Source organism: Serinus canaria, chromosome 5 (assembly GCF_022539315.1).
Source record: "Serinus canaria isolate serCan28SL12 chromosome 5, serCan2020, whole genome shotgun sequence".
Lineage (NCBI taxonomy): Eukaryota > Metazoa > Chordata > Aves > Passeriformes > Fringillidae > Serinus > Serinus canaria.
In genome coordinates, this window is record NC_066319.1 from 29,851,618 (window position 1) to 29,871,389 (window position 19,772).

The 19,772-nt window shown below is 37.5% G+C and overlaps 1 protein-coding gene across 20 annotated transcripts in view; it reads right to left on the reverse strand.

Annotated features, from left to right (window-relative positions):
* Positions 1–19,772, reverse strand: part of GPHN (gephyrin) — a 271,212-nt gene that overhangs the window by 28,234 nt on the left and 223,206 nt on the right. For all 20 annotated transcript variants that reach the window (XM_050975933.1, XM_050975932.1, XM_050975921.1 and 17 more), the window contains 7 exons: positions 18,475–18,612; positions 13,107–13,199; positions 10,022–10,077; positions 5,013–5,132; positions 2,527–2,585; positions 2,162–2,315; positions 202–323 (listed from right to left, as the gene is read on the reverse strand). In XM_050975933.1, the coding sequence (XP_050831890.1) occupies positions 202–323; positions 2,162–2,315; positions 2,527–2,585; positions 5,013–5,132; positions 10,022–10,077; positions 13,107–13,199; positions 18,475–18,612 (742 nt within the window). The remainder of the gene's footprint in view (positions 1–201; positions 324–2,161; positions 2,316–2,526; positions 2,586–5,012; positions 5,133–10,021; positions 10,078–13,106; positions 13,200–18,474; positions 18,613–19,772) is intronic.

Sequence of the window (19,772 nt, forward strand, 5' to 3'; positions counted from 1 at the left end):
TAAGATTCGTTCTAATATTAGAATAGACTTATTTCTTGCTATAATGAAAAGGGTGAACTACTTTCTCCAAGGTGTGCCTTGTCACAACACCGTGACATTTGTAATGAGTGACATTTTCTCTGGTATTTCTTTTTCCCATGGATGCCGTGAAGTGCATCACATGAATATGAAGTGACATCTTTACTAACATGTGGTACTTACTTATCCCCCACAATTCCCAAGTTGATTGTTGGATAGCCGTGCTCTTGGATTGTAGCTAGGAGAGTTGAACGGTTACTGTCCCGAATCTTGCCTGGCAAGAGGTCATCCTCAGGATTCAGCAGCTATAAAACCAGAAACACTCTCAGTTAGTCTCCTTGGAACACTGTGCTTTACACAAGGGAGAATTTAATCTTCAGGTTGGACAGGGTATTTTTAGACACATATCATGAAACATATGTATAAAGTGATTTAGTGAATTTAAATTAGTAAGATATGTAATGTGCTTGTTTAGTCCAATCCTCCATGTTGTTTAGTTTGTTTCTACTGGTTCATGACTGCAAAACATTCCTACTCCTTATGAGTACATGGCTTCTAATCTCAGACATTAGCAATCAAACAAAAAACTTTAAAGTTTTCACTTTATTGTTCCTATTTAAATGAGGAACAACTTAATTTTTAGGGAACCTCACTGACGTTGTTAACCAGATTTAAAGGCATTAATGAGCATTTTGAATTTCATTGTCTGCTCACCAAAAAATATGTCTTTTAAATACAACAGTCTGCATCAGATTAATTGTCAGAAGCCTTATGCTTAGCTCTTATATCAATTACTGTTATGGATTAAAAACTTTCTCTTAAGATAGTCTAACGTGGCAATTACCTCACATGTGTTATGTATTTTGGAAGCTAAACTACAAAACATACAAATGTAAATGTATGTTTTATATAAATTAGAAATTGTAGGATACAAAAGGATAACACAATACTGACAGGATGTAAATAATACTACTAATAAGAATGTATCTGTCAAAATTGCAGCATTAGGTAGTAAGGTAAGATTAATGAAAAGTGGAGCATGGGTAAACTTTGTGCTTTGGCTTGCAGCTCTGTTTCTGTGAAGATTGTCACAGGATGTTAAAGAATATTTTAGCATTTTACAGAAGAGAATGTCTACATCAGTAAAGGACCCTTTAATGCCATGCAAGAATCTTCAATCACATGGAAGTTACCAATCAGAAAATCACCACCTGTAATCCTTGTAGCTCTATGGATTTTTCCTCACTTAGTGGTTTGGTTCCTGCCTGCCATACCCCGTTTATGCTATGAAATCTGGCAATAATCTGTGCCCCAGATGACAAAATTCAACCTATGAAAAGTTTTCAAAATTGAACATATTCAAGCGGTACCAGAATACAGCTACTGAGTTAATATTTGTGGCTGGATTTCGAGAAGTTTGTCTTAAAGGACAGTCAAAACTTCATGCTCTCTTAACCCACATCTCTCAACCCACACGTTCTTTAGGTTTTGCTCTTCCTATTCTTTCTCTGTCCTGCTGCTGGAAGAAGTGAGAGGGCACAGTTGCTGGCCTGGGTCAACACACAACATATGCAAAGTTAGTAAATTAAGTTAATCTTAAACCTGATTTTTCTGATGCGGTTAAAACAATTATAAAGCTGGTCTGCTGTTCTACCAACAGGAGAGTGTCTGGATTTCAACATGTGCCACTATAAGACAGAATATTGAGGCACAGTACTGCAAGAAGGCATTTGGTGGAACTATTGAGTTTTCCAAGTCAGCTTGTCTGCCATTTGTGTTATAGACATAAAGGCTGTTGCTTAAAAGAAATTACTCTTCAGTCATGACTGGCAACATGAATTGCAACCCCAACTACCCCACAGGTTCTCCCTTGCTGGCAGGAGGAAAACAGCCAGCACACAGTTGGATACATTAGCAAAATTTTGGCAAAGAGAGTGTGAGACCTGTGAGAAAGCCCCTAAGGGAGAAAACACAAGCAGATTATTATGGTTTGGTGCCTCACAAAAATAGCTCATGTCAGCATGAGTTGCTGTCAAAAGTGAGTCTGCTTGGGAGTAGGGTGGAAGTCACTATCCAAAATGTTGCCTCAAAAAAAAAAAAAATACAGTATTTCAGACTATAATTCCAAAGAAACTTTTCTTACCTCATTCCCTGTTGACATTACTGCTACCACTGGAAACTTGTTAACTTCTACTTCAGTTACTCCAACAGTTGCTAAGAGACCAATCTCAGATGGACCCATGTGGGTTCCTTTAGCCAGCACACATTCACCTCTTTTAATGTCATGTCCTATGGGTCTGAAAATCAGGACAGAAAAACAACATGAAAAAAAAAAACAGGACGAGATTCAAAGTACCTTTCCTTCATTGGTCCTGCTCTAGGTCTGGACTGTCCACGGACACTCCTTAGTCTGACTGTCAAAATGTCAGTACCGCTCATGATTACAAAATTACTTTGAAATTCTGCAGCCCTTCAATTCCTAACAGAGATATTTTAATAAATACAGACCTGATATCTTGGCCTGGTCGAGCTTGCACCAGGATTCGCACTTCCAGTTCTTCAGTGCCCTACAAACACAAGGACATCACGTATGGTCAGCTGAACTATCCAAAGAAGATTAATGTTTAATTTCTCAGAAGCCTACACAGCACTCATTACACTGAGACATTATGGCTTAAGCATCATATGGTTCTCCTGATTTGTTTGTCAAGGTTGTAACACAATGTGTGCTAAAACTGAACAGCATTTTAAGAAATGCTCTTTGTGATGAGCTCACCAGGGGAGGACCAGCACTGAATATGTAGTTTTAGCTTCCCATTGTTTTTTGGTTTTTTTTTTAATGATACCTGTGTTTATATAGCTTTCCTGTTTACATCCTTGATCTGGCACACTGAGTGGATTCTTTCTACTCCTCTCAGGCAACTTGATCTGGTCAAACCATTTCAAAGATGGCACTTCAAACAGACCATTAGTCTGGCAGACAGTAGGCCATTGCATTAGCAGAAAGGTGGAGAGAAGCTCTGTGCTGCAGCTGTTTCAGGATTCTCATGAAGATTCCTGTAGTGGATACACCTACTTGAGAACCTTGTATGAATCAGAAAGGGGCTCCTTCATCTTGTTTATTTACTGTGAACAAGAGACAGTAGCCTGAAGAGTGTGATGCATTTCCTTGTTCAGAATGTCAATAGTTTGGTGATTCATTCAATGCCAATAAATGGCACATGACCTCTATCATTAGTTTTTAATTTTAAGCCCTGAAAATGGGTTGGTGATATATACACTCAGTTTGGAGATAGTGCCAGCCTGTCAGTAGCACTAAATCTAAACTTAGACTAGAAAAAATTCTGATTTTGCATTATGATGTAGTGCTTATATTTGCAATGTGGTAGTCCTCTCAAGATGAGGGGGGCAATGGCCACAAAAAACTTGCTCAGTAAGGCTAATGGAATGATTAAAAAGCAGTGAAGGCAATGGTGTATTTTGCAGGAAGATGTAATCTATACATATACATCTGTAACCTCAAAGCAGGATTGATAATTTCAATAATTTCCCTGCAAGGAAGAAGGACAGTCTAGACAGCTGGCTGAGTTAATTATATGTAAAAACCTATATATTTAATAAGATTACTAAGGCATGAGAAAGGATCCTGAGAATGAGTTTCAGTTTTTGTAGTCTTTATCAGTTTTGAACACTAAAATTCATCTGCTTACACCCCAGCTGCAATTACATTGCTGACACTGAGCTGTGGTGAAGTGGAACAGCTTGTTAGAACAGCAGCAGTAGAGCAAAGGCTGATCTGAGCACAGAACCATACACAGAGTTCATTCCAAAGCTGAACTTGGAAGTTGTGTCAGTGAGAGACACATCTTAATGCCTTGAAGTGTCTCAGATGACAGCAGATAGTGATAGTGCCTTGAAATCACAGCTGGGATTCAGAAGCAAACACAGCAACACAAAGGAAGTCCAAGATGGACTCTTTGGCATAAAGTTGTCTACAGAGAGCTCCTCTGCTTCATAAAAAGCACATTTCTATGTCTATGTTGAGACAATGGTGCATACAGAATTAGTACTACAGTATTCATTTTTTTCTGTAGTTTTTTTTCTGTGTTTTCTTTCTGTGTTCTTATTTGCAGCATCTGTAAGGTAGTCCACTAGTATGATTTAAAGGCAGGCTGGAAAATCTGTTCAAAAAGAAGTTTATGTCTACATTCTGGAAGAATATGCACCTTATCCATTTCTTGGGTTCCAGAGGTCTTAAATTCTGTAATGTTCTCATTTTAAAGGAGCACAAATGTCTTTTAAAAATCTTAGTTGTAACTTAAAAAAACATTTACTTCCCTTTTTTTCATAACAAAACCTATTTTCCTAAACAGATTCATTGGAAGGTATTTGTATAAGAAGTATTCTCCAAAATCCACCAAATTCTCCTTTGCTGCAACAAGACCAACTCTGGTAATACAGAACTGTCCTCATAGCACAGTTTAAAGGAACCCAGGTCACCCCATGGATTTTGCAGCACTTAGAGCAGTTCACTTTCCCACAGAAAATCATATTCAGCTTTAATTACATCAGCAGTAATTCACTGTTATTCTGAGATCATCATGTAATTTAATAAAACATTTCCCCTTCTTACCTGGTGAGTTTTTCACTAGCCTGTGTTTTAAAATGTGAATACAGTAGGCAATTGAATTGGACTGTAGGCATGGATTTCCAAGAGGCATTTGCCTTTCACTCAAATCATGCTCCCAAGCATTTTAGAGTCAGCATTCAACATTTTTGATGAAAAATCAGTCAGAACAGGAAGGTCTGTGGTACTGTTATCACAGCCTTAAAAAGTGAGAATTGCCACTAGGAACTGATGCAAAACCCCTCAAACTTCTCAGGTTACTGAAGAGCTTTTCTGCATGACTGTCTTTCATATTTACATGATTGTATCATGTGCCTTTTACTGCTGCACACAAAAGAAAAATGAGGTTTTTTAACTTGTGACTCACATCATCTGATTCCCTGATGAGCTCTGTATCTTCCACCTGCACCACTGCATCAGCACCACATGGAATTGGAGCACCAGTTGTAACTCGCATTACCTGGCCAGGCATCACAGTCTGAGTTGGCTGAAAAATAAAAAAAACAGGAAAAAAAAAGAATTTCAAGCCACTGGAACTTTGTGGAAGTAATCTATCTGAAAGACCAGAATTCTTATTTGCAGCATGACTCTTGATATACTTTGAGTGATATCAGTAGGTACAATACACTCCAATTCATACCTGGCTTTATTTGTATGGCCACATATTAGGCGGCTTCAGTTTTTTCTTCTTATATTTCTATCACATGAACAACTTTCAGAAGAAGGAATAGACTAATACTCAGAAAAATACTTGGCACAGAAAAATAACTGGGTTAAAAATTTAACTGTTAGATGGAAACTTCTATGAACAAAAATCTAGCAGTTCTCAGTACATAAATATTTTTTGCAGAGCACTCTGTCTGCCAGGGCTGAAACTGCATTGGTTGGATTTTTGTTTTGTTTTACCAGAACACTATGAAAAACCAAGCTATAATAGTAATGTAACCAACTTCTAAATTTTTAGGCAGATTTCCTAACACTGAGACAGCTCAATACTAGTTCACAGAGAATATCTATCGAGGGTCAATTTAGAATTGCCTAAAATTGATAATATTCTACAATTCTGTAAAGTCACAGGACATTAAAAAGTTTTAGCAGAAGCAGTACAAAGAACAGAAAAATATCAGAACAACATGATAAAACAAATAATATGGTTTAATAACACTTCTCACCAGGCAGACTATTTTAATAAATAGTCTGGGTAAATACAGGGTAAAACTGTAATTTGACCATAACTATTTAAGAAATAAATAACAACAACAACAACAAAAAATCCTAAAAAATTAAACTAAAAGAAGCTGATATAATGACAGAGATTTCATTGCTGGCTCCTCCCAGCACTGCAGTAAGCCTGGCTTATCTAGTTTTCACTGTTAGAAGTGAACATGTGCTACACAGAGATCTATGCAGCTGTGATCAGAGTGACATATTCTGTACGTGTCACACGTATAACTCATGTGCACATTGACTCTCTACTCCATATGCAGTGCTGGAATACATCCAGGACTTCTCAAACTGTAATTAGCACACATTTGGCAGCAACCCACAGGCAGCAGGCAGTACCTTCCTGGACTGTTACCTGCTCCTGCCCAGCAGGAATTTACTCCATGGCTTTTGTCAGGGGCTGAGAGACACGACCAGACTCTAGAACCAGTGGTCAGCACTTCAGCTGCATAAAGCTGTTTGTCTTGCCCATTCTTCTACTCCACTTCAGTGCTGTCATAACCCCAGAGAAGTGATTTTTACTTTAAAATGTGTGTATTTTACACATTTGGGACAGAAGCCATTGGAAAAGGTTGGGATGGTTTTTACCTGGCTTACCACAGTATCACAGCGACTTTTGTATTCCAGGAAACAACTGAGCCTAGAACTGACAATCTTAACCCTTTTCTACAGGTAATGGAAATCTAATACCCTTGGAGAAGAACATAAATAAACCCACTCTTGCCATATGTCACAGTTAGTGTATTTTTAGGGCAAGATTCATGCTATCATGAAGGTATCTAAACCAGATGAGATTAAAAAAAGCACTTTTAAGAAAATGGCATTTATTCCTCACCCCAGACTGTTCAAGGAGTTGTGGATGGATAGCTGAAACACTGCCAATTACACTAAAGCTGCTTAAAAGGGAAAATAATGCTATCTAGTGTGTAATTTTGATTTGACAAAAAGAAATGTTACAAAAGGCAAAGCTTACACCTTGGATTATGTATTTTGCACACCACTGTAGATATAATCTAAAGATACATTACAAATGGGTAATATTGTTTTGAATTTCTTAAGTATTTCTGGCTTAAATGACAAATTTCAGAGGAATGTGTTGCATAAAAAATTTCTGCCTATTAAAATGCACCATAAAGAATACAAAATGTCTACTACTGCCACAAATCAAAGCCTATGGTGATAAAATGTGCTGTAACTAACCATGTTTTTGGAGTTTATTGTTAGATGAATTAATTTTTTGAGATGCAATGATGTGATACATTTAAACAAACTCATGATACAATTGCTTTTAGAACTGGTCATGTTGCTCATATATTTAATTTCATTTTCATCTGCTGAGAATTTGATCAGATTAACTTTATGAACAAAAGTCAGCCATCAGATTTATTTGTGAATCTCCAGGGCTGTGTTCCTCTATGATAGATTTTTTGGAGATAAAGAAATGATTGCTTCTCGGAAAGCATATTAATGTGCAAAAATTTCACAGAAGCTCTTCTAAAAGGCCTTTGAGATCTCACTTTTACCTGCAATGGGGCAATACTGGTTTCTGTCCTTTGCCTTCATTACTGATAACCTATCAATTTTAGTCACTGAATAAAGCCCAGAAATAATTTACTAAGCACAACCCCTACTTCAGGCATTTTCTCCTGCACATGATTACACCTTTCCTGTGTCATTTAGAATGATCCTTGCTCCTTTTTCTGTAAAAAGGCACAAGTTAATGGGATAGTGGAAAATGTCTGCTTTTCATTCTAACACTGTAGCTGGTTAGTTGCAGTGCCACTTACAAACACCTTTAGGAAGTCTTGCAGGAAATGCTATGGTCTGTGTAAGTCTACAGAAGAAAATACATTTCTGCTATGGCTGAGTGTTCTACACAGAGGCCATTGTGGATGGCTTGTGACCAGTAATCTCAAGTGTGCCCTAACCTTCCCAAAGCAGGGTAATGACTGAAAGCTTTCCCTGATATACAAAAAAAGGGTTAACATAAACATTACCATCTGGAGAAGGAAATCAGATTAAAACACACAAATAAAAAATGGATACAGAAATGTCCAACTTGGCTACATGGCCTCCCTGCAATTCTCAGTCCCATCTTCTTCCTTGCTACTAACATTTATGTAACCTTTTTCCCTACAGTAGGAGCCAAATCTAAATCTATTTTGAACTCCCTGCTGTGAATCATTCTGTTAATTGGTCTGTAACATGAAAAGCAGAATGTTGCTGCTGAGAGTGACTGAAGGGTGAAATGAGACTGAGGAGCCTTCCAAGGCTATAAATAATTTCTTGGGAAGGAGATTAACCTGAAGATGTGTTTGCCCCAGAAAAAAACTTTGACCAATTATTCTGAGGTCAACAGCCTTGTTTTTCTAACTTGCCACTGGTATTTTCAGAAATAGCCTCTCTCTGCATTCCTGCTTCCCACCCAACTTTTGTTCCTTGCCAGAGAGCCTTCCTATTCCCCGTAATCTGGGAGGACAGACTGTCCCTGTAGAGAGACATTTGTGAGCTCTTGAACTTTGTTGGAGGGAAGCAGCTTCCATTTGCCCTTTTATCTTTTGTACAAACCTGCTGAACTGATTAGGACACCGAAACACTTCAGACCTCTAATGGGAAGTAGCCCCCATTAGAGACAACTTCAACAGTACTGCTTTTAAGCAACACTGTGCTGTGATACTTAACTAGCAAAATGATAATATTGATGACAGGGGAATAGTGACAGGAGTGAAAAATCAGCAGGTTGCTCTGCTGGTTCTTGCTATTTTATAGTGATCATAAAAAGGATTGTAAAAATAGTTGTCTTTGAATCTTTTGGATTCTGGACCAATGCTTGAAAATGCAGTCAGGAGGGCTAAAAATATAAGGCAGGTTAAAAAACTGCTGAATTAATCTGCCTTTGTTTTTTTAGAATTTCAAGTAATTTTACATATTTTGTGCAACTGATCCATTATTCTAAGTTCACATGAATATCAGTACTTGAGAAGATGTCTATTATACCAAAGTATAATTCATGATGATGGATAGGGCCTAAAGCAAAAATAATTTTTACAGTTCTTCCTATCATGATTAGCCAAATTAAATGTCTATTATACATTTAGAGACAGTTCAAGTCCATTTAAAAAAAATTAAATCATCCTGAAACTGGCAATACTTCTAAAACCTGACACAACTTTTAAAATATGTCGATTTTACCTGGACTTTTTTGTTTAGCAGTCAAAATGGACATACTATAAAATACTCATTAAAATTGATCAATTCTTTGTTTTGCCTGTACTATCATCTTTCCCATCATTTCACATACAATACACAGAACTATAAATCAGGACTTGAAACAGCTGGAGAAACATTTTGGACAAACTCACATTTTCCTGAACACAGCTGCCAGGAATGATTAAATGGACAGACTAACAGTAGTTGAACATAACTGATTTTTTTTCCCCATTACCCCAGTATGAGTACAGAAATTTAATGAAATATGCTCTTGAATTTGAGAACAAATCACGAAATGAGTCTATTAATGAATATTTATAGAGCACAGCAGGTCACAAACAGGTCATGGCTCAACTTGCTTTTAAAACCAATCCATGTTTCAGCTAAGGTGCACAAACACTCTTCTCACAAACCAGCCTCAAACCAGGCTGCTGCCAGGCTTCCTCAAGATTGTTCTGCTCGTTACCTATCTGTAAAAGCTTAATAAAAAATTCATACACTTCATTTTGCAGCTACCAGTATGAAAAATGGAAGCATCTTATGACAACAGTTATTGGGCTGACATCCTTAAAAAAATCTGTCAGCAAGAGGGGGTTAAATCCCTCTTTTCTCTGCTTCTGAATTGTTGCGCCACTAGAAATCTCATGTCCTCAAACAGTGGACCAGGGCAGAACGTTACTGTATGCACTCCTAGCAGACATGTCAGCACAATGCTCTGAAGTATTTTGGGATATCCTTGTTAGCTCCTTATGTAACTGTACTACCTCACTTTCTGAAATCATGTCCCAAGGCACATAGCAGGAGGGTCAGTACAGCTGTGTCCTACTTCACACCACATCCAAGACTATTGAATTTTGGAGCACTAGCAAGGCTTGTAAAAATACAAAGCAAAATCTTACAGAAGAAAAATACATTAAAAAAGAGAAAAGAAACTGTACTCACCTGCTCACCAGCCTGGGATTCCCCTATGATGAATCGATCTCCTGGGCCATCAGCAGCTGTTAGAAGGGACAACATAAATCGTAAACACTGGACCAAAACAAATGATGGCATTATAAATAAAGAACAGGAGAAGAGCAAAGATGATATAATGTTCACTTCTTAAGTGACTTCAGTTATTCATGACTAAGGTTATAGAAGTTCTGTAAACATTTTACCTTTTATGTCCATTTGAGGTGTGTTTATTATTTTGAAAAACACAAGTTCTAGAAAACAGAGTATTTTTAACTGAAAATTTCTGGGCAGTATGAGGTCATGTAAATGAAGACTAGAAGGAATTACATTAATAGCAAAGATTTAAGGGTGGTCATGACAGTATTGCAATACTGAAAATCAGGAGTGCGAGATCACTGATTTAACAAGTCTTCAGGACTTCCAATTTAGGAAACCTGCATTTCTACAGGGACAATGAAGACACAATTACTAATGACATTTAAACTCCTGCCTGCCTCAAAGGTCTTTCAGCAAGTTGCATTAATGGTATTATAGGCTTTACCATGGTGTAATGCATGTGTGAAGCACAAGCAGCTCTGCCTTTCCAAGCACAGCAGTCATGTTGCCAAGAGTGATCAAACAAGCTAGGCTGGAAAGATCACATTTAAATCTGCATTATTATTAATTTTAAATCTGTAGCTGTCAAAAGTTGATTTCCTAGAGATGAAGTCTAATCAGTGACAACCTTTATCTTAATAAACTTGGGTTTTCCTTCAGGAGTCCTGAATATACACCCAGGTAACCTTTTTAGGTTAGGTAGGAGAACTACTTTCAGGGAGGATGTCCATTCAGTCTATGATTTATCACATTTGTACTCATGCACTGGCTGCAGCTTTGCAGATCATTATCTATGGTACTTAGCCATGTTTGAAGACTAATAATTAACTTAGCTTTAAAAGCCTATCAAACAGACTAATCTATGAGCTTTAGAGTGAACTCAAAAAAAGTAGAAAAGGACTCTTCAACTAGATATCCTTGAATAATGCAAGTAACACTACTGAAAACAGTTGTTAGGCTTGCACTGAAAAAAAATTGCACTTGTATGATCCAGCAAAAGAAGAGAAAGAAATCCCTAATAACTAAATTATTTTAAACCTGATAAAATGCTACTGAATTAGATTTTATTCCCCCACTAATAATAATATGGAGACAAAGTTTATAGATGATACACAACTGATAAAAAAACGAGAAAAGGACAGGGGTTTGGGCAGACATGTTATGCCACTAAAAGCTAATCCTTATTTTTTGTAAGAAGTATCCATTAATGCAGTCAATATTATCTCTGCTTAAAAGATTCTCCCCCCCCCCCATATCCTAAGATAACAGGTTCACAAGAATAATAAGAATAGAACAAAACAATATAGAATAGAATAGAATTACCCGATCAATTCAGGGCTAACCAACATGTAAAGCAAATTATCAAAGGTACTGTCTAAATGCCTTTGACACAGAGACAGGCTTGGGGCATCAACCCACTCTCTAGGAAGTCTGTTCTAGTGTCTGCCCACCCTCTTGGTAAAGCAGTACTTCCTGATGTCAGAGCTAAACCTTCCCTGGCACAGCTTTCAACCATTCCAATGTAATGACATTGGACATCCTGTGCCCTTCCCCTCCCCAGGGAGCCATGAGGTAGGGAGTCATGAGGTCACCTCTCAACATTTCCTCAAACAAGACAAACCCAAAGTCCTCAGCTGCTCCTCATAGGACACTCCTTTCAGCCTTTTCACCAGCTTTAGTGTCACGCTGTGGTAGCATTCAAATATCTCAGTATTACTCTGCTTGAATTCACCACCACAATTAGGTTTTGTGTGTTGGTTCTGTCAGAAGTTGCTAAAAATGACATTCATGATCACTCTGCTCATTCTGCATGTTTACTGAGATTGTACTCATGCTTTGCCTTACCCTGCAGCAATCAGGTTGCAAGACAGCATTGTCTTGACCCCAAGGCCCTTGTCACTCAGCATTCTACTCAGAGCTCATTCTCTTAGCTTTTCTCTGTGTTACATTACCTGTATTTCTCTGGCTACATATGCACTCCCTAGACCACATTACAAGTCATTTTGGTCTTCCTGTCTCTCACACACACTCGTCTTGTGGACCTGAAAATTTATTTTTATATCGAATGTATGGGGAAGCTACTGGATTACATCCGTTTCCTGGGTCTGCAGGCAGTCCCTTTCATGGGTAGTTGCTTTCCATGGTTTCAAGTGCCAGTAACAAAAAAGATATTTTAATGTCCCTAGAAGAAAGTTGGCTACTGTGTACAAATTTCAACATGGTGTTATGATGATTCAACCGCTACCACGATTAAATCACTACTAGTATAATGCTTGATTCTGTACATTTTCAATTTCTTTCATAGACACATGAGGTGAACATCATTATTCTTGCTTTACGAAGGGAAAAACTGATGCACAGAGAAGCAACTGACTCAAAGTGATGTGGCACCTAGTGGCAAAGCAGAGTGTGAATTCAGGTCTCTTGGGAAATCATATTTGCTGCTTGAAATGAATACAGTCATAAAACTAATTTTATTTATATATGGCAGCTGCAGTATTTTTAAAGTAAGGACCTCTCCTTTTGAGGTGTTTCCATAAGAGAACATTATGGTAAGTTCTTCAAAAATTCTCTGATGTAATCAATATCTGTAACAGTTCAGAAACGTAAAATATATATAAAAAATCCTCATTAAATCTACATCAGAGGAATAGAAGATGAATCTGTAATTCAGAGACAGATGTTCTGCTATTGTCCTGAATTTTAAATGTTTCCAAGAAAAGCATGAGCAACAGAGGTGCACATCTAGGAGCACACGTGGGTGTACATTTTTTCTTGTACACCTGTACACACTTAAAAGATCTGAACTCAGCTTTGTGGCCTTCCTTCAAGGCAGTGCATTTTATATAACCGTGACCCCAGCAATGATCTGTATCAAACCTAAACCAAAATAAGCCCTGCTGGATCCAAAGCAGGTGAATTAACATGCTGTAAAGTAGCAGCCACTCTACTACACGTGCGCAAAGCGAGCGTTTACCTCTGACAGCGTAACCGTCTTTTACTGATGCTGGAAATGGTGGCAGATTATCTTTTGCATATACATCTTGAGCAAGGACTCGCCCCATTCCATCTGGAAAACAAGAGAAAAGAACATGCTCTGTGTCATTACAGTGAGTGAAAGGGGGAAATGAATTTAACAGCCATGCCCTCCAATAGGTGAAATGCGTGTGTATGGGACAGATAGATCTCTCAGGCTTTAGCTTTTTGACCCTACATACAGGAAAAAAGACTGGAGTCTGAAAGTAATGATAAAGGATTTGTGTAAGTCTGTGCTCCTGGTTATGGTGGAATTGTTGACAGTAGATCTGAAGGCCAAGTATCCAAACCCAAAGGTGATAGCTCCAATTAAGGACCAGACAGAAAAACAAGTATTTGTTTCTTCAGAAAAAGTTTTTCTCCTAAGATCTCTTGAATATATGCATTTTTAAAAATTTCCTTTATTTGAATTTTGATTAAATTTCTTTCTTAAAAACTTGTAAAATGACATTTCAAAAGTGAATCCTGTGCACAGAAGGTGAGAGGTGATGAATTGAGAACGTTAACAATGGAGCAGTTTTCATAAATTGACCAAGAAGTTTGGCAATAGATTAGCTTCACCTAATTGCTGAGAGCATTTCTGCTTAATGGAGGGTGAGTGCATGTAAGTGTCAGAATTATTTATATAAATGTACAGTGTTATAGTTCTAAATATTTCAATAGCTGTTTCAAACATACTCTTTCTCTTCACTTAGCAACTATGGCTGATGAGCTGAAATTTGGCTTAGACTCCCTGTAGAGACTGATATGAATTATTTCACCCTCAGTCAAGTGGCTAGTACTTTCACGGCATCAGCAAGAGCTTTATTTTTTAGTATGACATGGAACAGAGTGGAAAATATGTAAATTGGCCCTTGAGATAGTGTGAGAGAGAAAGCAGATTTATTACATGTGTGATTAGATGTACCAGGAAGGGACACATGGGTCAGAACTACTGAGACTGGCTTGATTCCAGTATGCCCAAGAAGGGAAGCCCTGCTCATAATAGAGGCCTGCTCCTAGGGTGCATTGTGGCACTGGAAGGCAATATCCAGCTGAAAATATGACAGAGTGAGAGGATGCATGATTATTTCTGCCAGGAGAATTTGCATGGATATGTGCTTTAGAGATTATGGTCTTTGAGACATGCCAAAAAAGAGAAGTGCATCAAGTGTGATTTTCATTTTACAGAAGAGATAGTGCTGCACACTAAATGGGCAGATTTTGTTAAAAAAGTTCACCCACTCATTGGAAAACGTTCAGCTCCAGTGAAGTGGTATTATAATGAAGATTGTATTTTACTTATTAACACAAAGTGATTTAGTTAGCAATTAAGTATTGTAACAATAACAACATTGTGCTCACATCTGTAGGTATCAACTTTCAGCCTGAAGTTACTCTTCATGTTGCATTGCTGAAATAAGTATTGCCATGAAAATGCTGCTGAAACCTGTTAAAGCAACTAGAAAAGCACTTTTGTAATGGCCATTAATTCACCTGTGCAAACCTGCATATCAGTGCCTGTGATACACAACACAGAAGTTATTAGAAAGCTCACAGAAGCTTGTACATTTATACTCAGTAAAAGAATGCAGATGCAGACATTTAAATTATAGCACTGAAAAGGCAGCTATCAAAGGCCTAGTAAAAACATCCTTTGTTCATAGAGGCTCAAAACCTCATACAAAAGTGATACTTCCAATTTTAGCAGTCATGTTATGCCTTCATTTTGCTTCTTGTCTGCATGCAAAATCACACCAATTAGAGCAAAGTTGAACAGTATGTTCATGGCATACTGCCATGCAATATTTGAAAGGAATAAATGGCTACCCAGTAATGGGAATGAGTTTCATTACAAGAAGAAAAATATAAGAATTACTTGCTGAAGCAGCCTTAGGCATTTAAAATGAAGCAAGTCAGCAACTAGAGGACAATCTTAACTACCTCTGCGCTCTCTTTTAAGAAAATATTCTAAAAATACATTTTGATCCTATTTTGATTAATTATAATTCAGAAAGATGTTCTGAATTATTTTAATGCCATCAAACTGCCCCTTGTGATGCTCATAGCTCTCTGACACAAAATGGAGAATTACATTAAACTCACTTTTCAAATGTGGGTATTAAGCTTAGGTGGCGAACCTGGTACAATTCCATGAGGAACTTTGATTTCTTTGGGGCACAGCAATAAGACATCTTGTACTGGGAAGTGATGGATTTTGTAAATAGCACCCTGGTAGCACTTCAGTGTGATATGAAAAGCCAATGCTACCAAACCAATCCATTAGACAAGAATAAATGTGCTGTTCTCTGGCTTAAGCTCATAAAATGTAGATTGCTTCTGCATTATAATTTTATTATCAATTAAACTTCTGCATCTTCTTAGTTTCAAAAGAATAATCATAATCATGTTGTCTAAAAACTTAACCTTATGTGCCCATAGAGCTATACTCAGGTAACTGCATTTATTTGGAATAAAAGCCTGACTGGGGCTTCATACCAGATATCAATGATGGCAGGTGAGAAATATGCTTCAGATGCCTTGGGTTTATGACACTTCCTTAAAATGCTTTAGGATAGTCCATTTTTTTTTAAATATGACAAAGGTTAAATGATCTACATGGTCACTTAGCAGCACGCCAGTGTGAAAGTCATTTTTCAAAAGATAACTTTGATAATCCTCTCCCTTATGTTAGGAGAGAATAGATAGATCTGTGAGACTACAGCCTACCTTGACTTAATCAAGAATAAAATCAGGACTGTACTGGGTGTTTGTACAGAATAACATTCAGCAGCTTTATTTATGAGGATGAATGCTATGAAATATGTTTAATTTTAACTAAATCAGGTTAAATTAATTAGGCAATTAGCACTCAGAATTTTTCACATTTCACATTCCTTGGAGAGAAACTGTGCTCCTGAAAGATGGTTTTCAGAAGCTCAGTTCTAATTCAAGACACAAAATCACAAAGAAAACAACACAGCACAATAGGGCTTTTCTAAACGCAGTTTCAGACCTCCAGAACTAAATTTTTACAATTTTCTGAAATTTGATGTATATTAACAACAAAAAAATGAACCGGTAACTAATTGAAAAACTGGTCCCTAATTAATTGCATTCTTCAAAATTAATGTCTTTAATCCAACACAAAAGTGTGTGATAAGTGTGTGATACACACACACACACACACACACACATATGCCTATACAAACAAGTCTATGTATTTGTCTGTATAACATTATGGTTATCCTTTAAGAACTTCTGAAAATGTATTTCCATCTTGGGATTTATATCTGTAGATTAAGAGAATTGAATTTGCAGTATCACAGACACAGACATGTCCTTCAGGCTGTCTCTTACAGGCTCAATCCTGAAATTTCATACTATGTACTTGGAAAATGTACAGTGCTAAATTAAGTGTATACTACTTAAAAAATAAATTGCAAGACAAAATTTTGCAATACAGTGCAAAAATATGAAGGAATTGTTCATATAATCATGTGAACATTAAATCAAGAATCTGTCTCTGAACCTGCTAAAGTTACCATCAATCGAATGCTTGTGTTTTGGGTGAGAGGGAAGAGGGTCAAAACTAAAGCAACTCAGCAGACTCAGTTCATTACTTCTGAAAGAATAAGAGTGCCAGGAATAACAATACATACATTCTGGCTTAGAATCAAAACTGCTTTTATTCAAAGAAGAATAATAATCCAGTACCTTAAGTGTATCTGACACACCAAAATAAATATATGATGTGCTTATCAGGGGGGCAGATGCCAGTCTTTCACCCTTCATTTCAGGAGTTCAGGGTTGCATGCACAGCATTGATTTGGACTAAATGTACCCAACACTGAAGCTCATCATACTGCTCATAAAAGGCTGTCTTAGAAAAGACACTTAGCTGACAGATACCCAAAAAGGACCCATAGTTATGCTCAGGCATTTATGCCTTAGTGCCTTCTAATCTGCATGCTGTTATGAAAGTACAGGGTGTATTATGCATATTCCCTGTTGATCCAGTATTGGTGCTGTTCTGAATGCAGGATATGGAGCATTTTCTCAGAAATCCTGCTGCCAAGGCATAGAGGAGCACTGAATTCTGCTTAGAGTCACTAAATGCACAGGTGTGATATTGCATACAGTCTGCTAAATGAGTATGTCAAGGCTCCTGGTAGCACAAAGATTTGGCAAAGAGCATGAAAACTTTGAACTTCCAAGCCAGAAGACAGAATATTCCATTCAGAAACCATTTGTACCTTTCTGTTGTCTAGCACACCAGTGTCCCAAATGTTTTTGCCTTTTGAGGTTTATAGTTCCACAATCCCTTCACTCACCACCTTACTTCTGGACAATCTGGAAGAATCCCTGGAAGAGGTTTCTGCTTCCCTACCTAGTTTAGGTTTACTTGTCAGCATATTTCCTGTCATGGTTTTGTTATATGCCAAGAACATTCTCCCACATAATGTCTAGGCTTGATGTAAGGAATAGCAGAAGCTTAGGGAGGCACCTAATAAACATTATGAGTATAGTATTTCAGGAAGGAGGATAGTTTAGCTGAACAAACATGAGAGATGCTTTGCTAATTCTTTTTAGGGCCACTTCATCTATCCCTACTTATGAGTATAGATACAGTCACAAAGTCTGATATTTTGCTCGCTGTTTGGCGCTTTTGAAGACAACCTCACTATATAAATCAAAACCAGTTACTCTTTAATTACAAAGTTTCAATAGATCAAACATTAAAAGGAAGTAATTTCAGAAAATGATCATGTAGTGTTAGAACAGAAAAGGAATTGTATTCATGAGAAGAGGAGGAAAATTCTGGAATGACTAGCAGGCTAACTAGAAACAGGAAAAAGAGACTAAGATGAACTGTTAAAGACATGGAAAAAAGTGATCTGGAATCAATAATCACTTTGCTTTGATCATTAATCTCAGATGGGAAAGGGGCTTAGTGAGAATCTTCCACAGTGAGACAACAGAGGGAACCAATCACAGTAAAGCTTTCAGCTACTTGGTATCTACAAAAGTCCACTGAGGCACATTCAGGTTGAGTATAACATCTTTACTGTACATAATACAAACAGGAAGAAAATTAATTAATGTATTTTATTAGTGTTCCTTTACAGACTCCTTCAGGGAGCACCACTGAGTTCAACTGACATTCCCCTAACTTTGAAAGGTTTCCCCTATTACAGGTATTTCCTAAAGCAGTTTTTCCTGGAGGAAGCACTGTATCAGACACCTCACAACATTAATGAAAGAGCAGGAAGGTTGTCAAATAGGGAAGTTATTGCCCTCATGCTCACAAAGAATCCAATTTAATATACCTCTGTAATTGATGATTTCTGTTCCAAGCACTGGGGTCATCTCCAGAACTGTGATGAAGGCCTTGTCCATAGATGTCAATGGGAATGGAGACATGCGATGTCTTCTTGCTACCTTGGTAATGTCAACAGCACTGTGACCTGCAATGAGAAAGAGCAAATTCATGTGGGCTACAGTGAGCAGATTGCTGTAGTGACGTTCATTTAAACCATTTTACTGAAACTAATCAGCACTTTGGAGCAAATTAAATTAGTTAGTTATCACTATTGAGCTTTCATGTCTGACCCTGGGAAGACACTGTATTCAACTAGAATCAAGAGAATGTATATCCTTATCTGTAGGGAAGAACATACCAGAAGTCTTGATGAGCATGAAAAGATTGGTTCATGTACAACAGAAGCCCTTCCAGGTGATGCAGTATTTTATACTGAGGAGGATAATCTGAGACTAATTCAGTTCTATGAACTCAGGACAATTCACTCCATTCTGTTCTGCACAAACACATCTCAACGTGCTCTGTGCTGTGCACAGGTAAAGCACAACAATGGACACTGTGCCCGTGAGCCCACCATCCAAGAGTGAGATGGGACTCCACAGGTTAGAAAGGGAGAGAGAGAGAGCACAATGAAAGCATGGGCAGTCAAGGCAGCAGACAGTGTCTCCAGCAGGTGGGCATCCTACCCACGGTCAAGATTTTGTTGTCACCACAGCAAAGTGTTGTTTAAATGTATGATTGGAGTGAAGGCAGTAGGACAGCCTAAGAAAGCTTGCTTTTCCCAAGTGTGACGGACAGGTAGGGAGAAAATATGACAGAAGTTGTTTGAAAATGAAACCAACAGTGTGTTTGATTTCATGATACTTACTGAGAGATTAAACAAAGGGACAACAAGCTCTGAAGGATTTTGGAAATGAAGACAAGCAACTGAAGAGAGAACTATTGCAGGAATACATGAACAAGAGCAACAGATATAAACTGAAAGATTCAGACAATTACAATTGCAGAGTATCTTGAAAGGATTCACCTAGAACAAGAAGGTATTTATGAGAGCCAAAGTGGATGATGTTCTATATGTGATATGTAATTATATTCTTAAGTAACATAAATTACAGTACAGAAAGCATTAAATAATAAAAACTTATTTTTAATGACATGATTTTGCTTTGCAGTCACTGCATAAATATCTCATTTGTTGCTGCACATGCCTTCAGATTCTGAAAAAAAATACATTATTGCTTCAGGTGCAGTCTTCTAATAAAAAGCAAGTAAAAAATAGCACAACAATCATTCAGTCTAAGTCCT